This window comes from Chelmon rostratus, chromosome 5 (genome assembly GCF_017976325.1).
Source record: "Chelmon rostratus isolate fCheRos1 chromosome 5, fCheRos1.pri, whole genome shotgun sequence".
NCBI lineage: Eukaryota > Metazoa > Chordata > Actinopteri > Chaetodontiformes > Chaetodontidae > Chelmon > Chelmon rostratus.
Genome location: NC_055662.1, coordinates 9,119,823 through 9,129,601, shown reverse-complemented (window position 1 = coordinate 9,129,601; position 9,779 = coordinate 9,119,823). Strand labels below are relative to the sequence as shown.

The 9,779-nt window shown below is 42.4% G+C and overlaps 1 protein-coding gene across 1 annotated transcript in view; it reads left to right on the top strand.

Annotated features, from left to right (window-relative positions):
- Positions 1–5,506: 5,506 nt before the first annotated feature.
- Positions 5,507–9,779, top strand: part of fras1 (Fraser extracellular matrix complex subunit 1) — a 226,243-nt gene continuing 221,970 nt past the window's right edge. Inside the window, exon 1 of the mRNA XM_041936965.1 lies at positions 5,507–5,588. Within this exon, the coding sequence (XP_041792899.1) occupies positions 5,522–5,588 (67 nt within the window). The 5' untranslated portion in view covers positions 5,507–5,521. The remainder of the gene's footprint in view (positions 5,589–9,779) is intronic.

Sequence of the window (9,779 nt, the reverse complement as noted above, 5' to 3'; positions counted from 1 at the left end):
TACTGTTATTGTTTTACAGGACATCTGGAGGCCAGAGAAAGGTTTCAGTGTGTTTTATCTGAATTACTGCTTATAGAATATTTCAAATTCAGCTTTTTATCCTCATGCAAAGCAAGTTTGGTCATGTTTTCATTTACTAAGCACAGTTTGACCTCTTGATTTTGAAGAACTCTTTTCTTTTATAGTCCCAAGTACCCCACGTTAAGCCAAATATATCTTCATTTTGACCAATTTTTAATTTCACTTGCTAAAACCTGCAAATACACTGTAAAATCTGAATATATGTATACTTTGATTGAATATCATTCTCAAGATTTATCACTCGCAAATGTACTTGAATATTAAGGGAAAATGTTGAGGGGTCTAAAAAGAAAAGTGGTTTCTTGTAAAATCATCAAGCCAATGAGGAGGCCAAACTGAAAATAGAAGGACCTCTCTATGAACTCATCAGGTGTCCGAACCTGGAGATCATACTGAATGGACAACAGTTCTTATGTTCAGCCTTAATAAAAATGTTGGTTCACCACATCTATTTTGGACACCCTTGTCTAAAAAACACTTTTTTTTCCTGGTGTGGGATCTTATATTCCAATGAAGGGAAATGTTATTGTTTCATCATGAAATTATATTTTAGACGATAGTCTGCTTCCAACTTTGTGTCAGCAGTTTGTGTTTGTCCCTTTCCTGTTTCAACATGGTGATGCCTCTGTGCACAAAGCCAGCTCCATAAAGAAATGGTTTTCCCTGTTAGGTGCACAGAGCGCAAACTCAACCCCACCCAACACCTTTGGGATGAACTGGAACAGCAGCTGTGAGCCAGACCTTATCACCCAACATCAGTGCTGGACCGCACTGATGCTCTTGTGTCTGAATGGGAGCAAATTCCTTTAACCAGGTTCTAAAATCTGGCGGAAAACCTGAAACCAGAAGAGTGGAGGCTGTTGCCACTGCAGGCTAATGGCCATGGTTTAGTAATGACTGAAAATGTGTCCACATACAGCTATTGGTATAACCCTGGTGTAGTATTGCCATCTAAACACCAGGAGGCAGTATTGATATAGCCTGTGCTGCTGCTGACCCCTGGTAGAACTGCATTGAGGGCCTCCTGCAACCTGTTGCCACTGAATTAATTGGAAATATGAACATTGTCACCAAAGGAGTTGTTAGATTTTTTTCCCCACTCAGAATATTCCACTCAATAATTCATAAAGGCATGTGGGGACACCAACACTTGCTGTACTCATTCATAATATATAAACCATCTTGTGACCTTCATTGCAGTATATGTGCATGTGCAGTGGCTCCTGGTGGTAGACTTCTCAGAGGCCTTAAAAGTTGCTGAAAATTTAGGTCACTTTTTCATTGATTTTAGTCCTTGAGTTAAAGTTTCTGCAGCTGTTTTCCTGAACTATGTGGAATCTTTATTGATTCATGTTTAGGATTAGAAACCTGAAGTTAAACCAGTGAATCGAACCTGTCTTTTGGTTTATATTACCTTGATATTCTTGTAACTGTCTGCCCAACTTGTTGCGGAGGATTTGCTCTTCCAAACCCCCCCAAAAGCATCATCTCTGCACTCACTGCAGTCCCACGCTGCCTCAGATCTTAGTATGACCTGCTGACAACATGCAGCATGTCTTTAAGAAGGTAATCCCAAACCACAGCGAGTCTGTCTCAAACTGAGAGTGTGTGTTGAATTAGTGCAGCCACTCACACACCCATCCTCTATTGCCGTGCGGGTTGATATTCACTGTAAGACTGAGATAAGCTGGAACTTTTATTGGTCCCTGTGGGGAAATCAGGCTGTTGCAGCAGCTAATGTGACAGGACTTGGCAGCGGAGAAAATAGTAAAAATGATGAAATTGCCTTCAACGAGTTTCCTGTTAACAAGCAGGAGCTTCATAAAAGTTGTTTGTTGTGCTGCCGTTTTGACTCTTATGGGCCTGTGTTCCTCATATATGTTTGCCGTCTGTCTCTGAACCTCTCTTTCTGATTTTTTTTTTTTTTACTCTTGTTATTTCTCTCTGCTCCTTGCACATCTTGACCTCTCTTGTCGCCCTTCCTGAGGGGGTGGGGGAGTTGTTTGAATAAAGGGTTTGAAGATAGACACTGGACATTGGCTATTGTAAAACCCTTTGAGGCGAATTTGTGATTAGTGGTTTTGGACAAGTGACTTGACTTGTATTGTACCTGCTGGTGGTCTTAAGAGGGTTTGCAGCATTGAAGCAATCAGAAATCACTTGATTTCACTCCATACAAAGAAACCTGCAGCATGTTTGCCATGAGTCATTAGGACACAGCTGGGAGCCCGAAATGTATCTGACACATTTGAACTTTGACCTCTGTGGAGAAAATTGCAATAAAATGTCACATCATGTTCAGTCACCAAGATTTTAATCAATGGTTTCTGGTCTCTGCCTCTGAAAGCTATTAGTTGATTAATTGATTGATTGACTGACACTAAAGTAAACTTAGTTGGCAGCCTTCTGATAATCAATTAATCACTTAAGCCATTTTGCAAGGTGAAATGTTGAAAACATTCTCCAGCGAGAGGATTTGCTGCTTCTCTTTGTCTTGTATCATTGTAACATGAACGCTTTTGGGATTTGGACTGTCGTCCGACAAAACCAGACATTTAAAGATGCCAGTCGATAATCAAACAAATTATCGGTTGATCAATCAATACTGAAAGTTGCTTGTTAATTTCAATACATAAATAGATGAAATGCGAACATCACTGTGATCATGGAGGGTTTTATAAATGAAGACGTTATTTTCAAATGCTCCCTTCCCCTCATTGCACATCTTTCCCGAGGTTAACAGCGTCTGAGAAACACAAACATCCATAATCTCATTCAGCACAACTTTCAATCACACTAATTAAAAATCACAGTGAATGATAAAAATAGGAAAACAGTGCAGAAGTCTCGTCCGTCTGGTTGATGAGCCCTTGAACCAACCATGAATAACTTCAAAACAATATCTACCTTGTGTCATTTATCTTTTTCTCATTAGCATGAAAATGTCTCTGTGGTCATAACCAGAGCTCTGCGAGGGTGAACCCACCTTACCTCAGTTTGCCCTCCTTATTAAATCTGACCCCAACGTGAGAATGAAGTCTGTCTGAGTTTAATTAAGAGCAGGCTCCACGTGAAGTGTCAAAATGATGACGGTTAAAAAGTTCCGAATATAGAAAATATTATTCTGACTGATTTCTGGTCATGTTGTCAGGTCAAGGTTTACCCAAATTTTTGAATCTTCCACTGCGTCACTGGGTCCTTGTTATAAATAGCTGCGGGGTGCAGACAGCAGCGGCAGCAGCAGCAGCATTAAAGCAGAAGAAAGAAAGCTTGTTCAAAGGCAAAACTGATTCTGATCCCTTTTTGGCAGAGGACAAAAGGGCTGAGTGGAGATCAGGTTACTGCCATGTGACACTGAGGAATCTCAGTCCCACACTCCCTCTGATTAAACATTACACTCACAGACAGAGAGCTGCAGACATCCGACTCTACTCTTCAGAGGGATATAATACAGACATCAGCGGCACTGAAAACCCTGCTGCCACGATAGATGATAAATAAGTCCACCACAAATTATACTGTAATACTTTACGAAGGTAAAGTGCTATGAATATACAACAAGTTCAGTGGAAAAGCTCTACAAAGACCTGCGGGGATTATTATAGTGACACCATTGTAAAAAATGACATACACCTGTGAGTAACACAAGAATACTTACTCACAATGCATGCAGCACAATTTTTCATGAAAACATGTTGACAGTGGTAACCATTGCTGATACAAATATTGAGACGTACAATAAAGTAACCTTAAGATGCCACGGGAGGTGTGATAATGCTGCAAAGGGAATAAAACTATGTTGAAGTTAGTAGAAACTCAAAGTAAGAAAGTAGAAAAAAACTCAAAATTGAGCACATCAACCACATGGAAAAGTTCAAATACCACAAGTGTAATGATTTAATGACAAATTCTATAACAAAAATAGGCTCATGTGTCACTATTAAAGTTAAATTCTTCATCAGTTTCTTCCTAACCTGTTCACTTTCAAACTTGTATACACGTCTACAGAAACCACTACTGGAAGAGGAATTCTTCACAGACACTGATACTTCATGAAATAAAAATACCATCCAAAAATCTGTCGAGTTGCTCATGTCGATGAGCTGAGGAGTCGACAGCATTTCAGCGGCCCAGAGAAATCAAACTGCCTGATATTATACAACAAAAAAAGAAGTAACTGCATGTGTGAAGAACTTTGTTTTTTTCAATCCTGGTAATGATCCTGAGAGCCTTTACTTACATCTGGAAGGGTCCCAACCCCTGATCTGGTACCGCTGCCTAATCATTTTCAATAATATATGACACATAAAGTGCAATAGCACCATCCTAAGCTCATCAGTCATTTAGATACACATGTAGGAATGGAACAAGAATATAATAAAGCACATTATTGTGGCTAAAATGGCAATAGGTGAGATAAAGGCACCATAAATTCCCTTCTGGAGGAGACTAATAATGATTTTACAGGGGATAAAAACACCACAAGTGAGTTAAGGTCACTATAAACACACCATAAAAAGTTAGAAAAATTAGTAGACCAGAGGTCCCGAAAGCTTCACACGTTATAAAAGGGAATATCAGACGCCACAGGTGATGTAATTGTGCTAAAGTACGCAGAAGTGAAACTGTGGCAATCATCAGACATATTATTATTTTTGGAAACCCTCAGATTTTCAGATGTAAAATGATTAAAATGATGAATCCCTGTGATGGTTTTACACTCGAATCCTCCCGTCATGTTTTAATCCCCGAGGAGCAGAGTCCCCTGAACGTGAGATTATGAGCGAGGTGGGTGGTGGAGGTGGAGGGGGGGCAGCGGCAGCGGAGAGGTGGGACGTCCTCCTGGAGAGAGGAGGGGAGGACGAACAAGAAAGAGAAGAAGACGAAGAAGAAGAGGGAGTGGGGGGGCTCGGGGAGCACAAGAAGACCGCCGCACCGCAAGAAGTGACTTCAAACACCGCGCAACGCTCGCTGCAGGAGCGCGGAAAGTCTGACCGCTTCTCCGGCTCGCGTCGTCATGCGTCTCGGCTTTTAAACGCGTCCCGGCTGCTGCTTCTGCTGCTGGGGAGAGCACAAATCACCTTGCATCTGGTGGTCTTCTTTTTTTCTATTTTTTGGCAGAGTTTTGCGGCCGTCCGGCCGGCAGAGCAGTGAGCAGGCGGAGAAGGAGGAGGTGGACACTTGTCCAGGTTTCGGGACTGCGCCGCATTCCAGCCCGGAGCGCAGCGCTCAGGAGTCGGACCCGGTGCGCGCCGCCTCTCCGCTCCCGCTCCCGCTCCTTTTAAAGAGTCCTGGATCTCTCCTGGTTGCTTTCTTGTTCGCCCGGGCATTAATAATGCACGGTGAGAACTGCCGTCATTTGATCTAGAGAGACAAACACAAACACAACGCGCGTCTCCTCCGACTGGACTTGGATTTAATACGCTTTTTGGCTGCGACCATGGGTGGATGGTGGATGTTTGTTGTCGCTCTGGCCGGGATCCTCACCGTCCCCCGTGGGATACATGGTTGGTATTCTTGGTCTCTCACCTTTCCAGTTGTTAAGTGGGTCATAGGTTATCAGGGACCACCATGCACACTCACATTAGAGCCACAGACCCCTAATTTGATCCGACTTAGTTCCAGATTGGCTGCTTTTGCCTTTAGTCTGTCCAGGCTGCACATGGACAGCCAGCAGGGGAGTGAAAGTTGTGGCCACAATTGTCGTTTTTTTCCATTTCCACTGATCCAGGCAACACTAGTGTAATTTATTCCTCAAGTTGCCAAGGACGTCCAGGGACCCCCTCTAGGATCCCCGGAGAGGGCCAGGACCCTTTGTGAGCAGGTTGTTGTTTCCCGATGACAGTGATTCTAACTTCAGGATTTGCAGAGTTTAAAAGTACTGAATTTAAAGTGAGCTCTTTCTTACCACACAAACATCATTTCATAGGATTTCCTGCCATCGTCGAGTGGAGATTTAACTGTGATGCTGAGCAAGCAGCACCCATATTCAGATCAGCCACATTTGTCCTGTAGTTGTGTTTCCATCCCCTGGGAGCACGGGTTAAGTGATTTGCAGGTGAAAAGCCATCTAAATACAGAGGTTGAAAAGTTTTAAAGGTTCCATATTTTGTTTAAACTGAATTTTAGTGGTTATATTTCAATATGGAGTTACAACCTGCTTGATATCGATCAGTGCTGAAACAACAATGGCATGTATCCTAGATGTAGCCCAAAGAAATCTTCATATCTCTTGATCTTCAAATCACCAAATCATTTCTTAGTGAGACACCAGTGAGACAAACTGTAAAGCCAGTTTGAGAAATAAGTAAGGAATAATTTAAGGAAGCTTCCTCAAAAATACAGATTCATGCTGTCATTATCAACCAAAATGATGTCGTAGAGACTGTGAGACTGTAATCTGCTTCATGGACGATATTTCTCCAGATGCTCACAGCTGCTTTCAAAAAACTATTAAGTAATCTGAGGAGAAAAGCAGCACCTGAAGTAAGCCTTTCACTTTCTTTATTATCTGCTCACACGCCTCTGAATCCGATCCCGCTCGTGGCCTCTGTGCCATTTAAATATTCATAACTCTGTATCTGTATCTCCGCATCTAAAAGAACTGCACATGCACAGCTACAGTATTCCCATCAGATGAGTTATAATGCATAAGACTGTCAGCAGCGGAATGTAAAGCAGGTCTGCACAGCTGTTACACTCAACTGACCCATTCGAGGTTTCGCATCACTCCTCGTATCAAACTTGGGGCTTGTTAATATCACAGCCCGCGACCTGCTGGGAGGAACCAGGCTGCATCACTACTTGCATGCAGCAGCAGAATTTGGCTCCAGACTTTTCTTTTTTCCCACCAAAATCATTAGCATCCTCTCCTTGTCTCGGCATGCATCCAATCTGCTTGGCAGCGCTTGCTTCAATAAGACTCAAACTTTTATAAAGTGAGATACCCCTTTGCCTCTTTCCACTGAGAGGAGAGCACGCTGGCGCTGGCAAGCGGGGCAGGATCGTCATAAAAGTTGAAATGTTATCGACATTAAGCTGCGCTCGGTGGATTGGCTGGATGATTTGATGAAGAGAGGGCTCTCCGGACAAAACACTGGAGTCAAGTCGATCTTGCCTCTCTGCTCCTTTTTCAATCCAGATTCCTTCAGTCTGAACGTGCCTGTGAGCATCTGCAGAATTATTATTCCGAACTAAAACAAACTATAGTTTCACTCACATAGGAGGTTGGTATCGGTTGATGATGACAGCCTAGATACTCTATTTTTGAGGCAAGTAACTGAACTCATGCCAGCATGGGTCCACTTTAAAGTTCCAGTGCTCTTCCATTCTGTGAAGCATTGATTTGGTGATCTGCAGGTCCAAAGATGTCAAGACTTCCACTTAAATTTCGATTAAAATAGGGAATTTAAATGTCTAGTACACATAAAACTGTTTTGACAACAGCATTTAAAATGACTATATTTCATTGTAAGGTAGGACAACGTGCGATTTCAAATATAATGACTGAAACAACCATTAAAAGGTTTCACTTTTCAACAAAGTTTCGCCCAGTTTTAGGTGCTTTCACCTGCAAATCACCAAATCAGTGTTTGCTGAGATACAAAAACAACAAGAGGATGAATGTGGTTATCTTGAGGACAGCTGGTGCTTTCCCCGCATCACAAGTTAAACGCTTGATTATATGTAATTGAAGCAAAGATCCTCGTGGTGGAGGTCACTCATTTAAAAATCCCATCAAATGAATGTTTGTGTGACATGAAGGCAGCATTTATGAGCGATTGTAGAGAAGTGGTTCAGGTTTTGGGTTTGCCAAAAGTGCAAGTTTTCTGTTCTGTTTGTCTACGGGAGCTGAGCATTGACGTGGTCACTCATAACTTCATGTGGCGTGTCATCTTGCAGGATGACGATGATTTAAAATTGCGCCGTTTTGAGATATTCTCATCACAACTTCATTATCCGATTTCTTGGAATGGAATTAGTGGTAGACTGTAGATAGGCCCATGTGTTTTCCCATTTTTATGATGTTCTTTGATGCCTTTTTCTTTCATGAGCGTCCCGAGCTGATGAGTCATTTAAGGCTTGAAAACAGTGTCTGATATCTCCAAATTCTTTTAATTATGATTCATCTTGCGAAAATGGGTTTTAAAACTTGATGTCTTATCTCAGGTTTCTGTAATCCTCTGTATCTTCCACCATATACCAAACCTCCATTCCGAATTTCTACTTTTCTGCAAGTTCTTTCCTCCCCTGAAACTGTGTCATATCCAAAACATGAAGGAACAAGAGAAGACTTTAAAAGACTTTAAAAAAGGACAGAGGCATTGTTGCAGTTTCGAGCTTGCGGTCTTACTTACTGCTGGTGGTTTTAAAGTAAAACTGAAAGCTTGAAACTGCAACAGAGCCTCTGGCCTCCTTCAGAGTAGCTCCACAGTAGCTGTTCAAAATATGTGTGTTGAATTAAAATTTGTACTCTTTAACCACGGTAGCTTATGTACAGAAAATTGCCTCAAAATGATTACCTGAAAACGTGCCACCTGGCTTACACCGAATTCAAAGCCACTCTTATAATAGTGAGATAAAATGACACACGCTCATCTTTGATGTGCTAACGAACACCAAACAGAGTGTTCGAGCTGATAACCGTCTGCAATCTGAGCTGTTTTCTCAGTTGTTTTCTGAGAACGGTTTTCTTTAGCAGCAGAACTGCAGAGTGAAACCTCTTCTGTGTGTCTGCCACAAACTGATTAAACTCTATTCTGCAGCGCGCTCTTTCTCCCATACGGAGACATGAAGAGACAAGTGCATGAGGCAGCAGCATGAACAGAATTGAACCGCAGGCCCCCGCTCTTGTTTCGTGGACGTAGACCATTATGGTAAATGTTTACCTCTCGTTGTACTCTCCCCTGAGGCGTCTCAGATTTCTGGTTTCGTGATGCTCAGGCCTCAGGCCCGGGCTGAGGCTCGTGTCCGTCCGTCCGTCTTTCCATGTTTTCTTCACATTTAGCCTTCGCATTGAGCAGAGATAATCATCAGCACCCTGCCATTTCAGCCTGAAGGCTGCATATTTACTGACTGTTACATTTCCAGAAGCCTCAATGCTAACTGTTCACGATCAGGTGTGAAGGAACCACAGGCATTATTTTTCTCCTCAAGACAGCACTTAGATTAAAGATAGAGTTCATGTGCCTTTATTATGAAATCAGTCAATCACTGTTGGTGTTTGTGGATAAATTAGGCCAACCGGTGTTTTTGTGAGAACATTTGCCTCTGCTAGCATTAGCAGAATGCTAGCTAACGTTGATAGGTGAACAGCCTTGTGGGGATTGGTTTCTTTGAACACGTGCCGACATCCTTTGATGGTAAAGTCGGGTACCTTTTAGCAAAGCCTCTTTTTTTCCAAGCGCTGACTCACTCACCTGGTTTCAGAGGCTTTAGTTATCCAAATAGTGCTAGCTAGTTTTAGCATTAGCGGGCAGTGCTAGTGTGTGCGTACGTGTAGGTAGGATTGACTCTTGTATGTGTTGTGCGTGCGTGCGCGTCCTTATTATGAAATGAAGTAGTCTTAGTGGGTTTAGATTAATTTTGCGGCGACATCTGCCTGCATATTTGTGCCAACTGGCTTTTCTCATTGTTAGCTGAGTCGTGATTAGCATGCTGCTTTTTCGTCTTGTTGGGTGGTGGCGTTGGCCATCTTA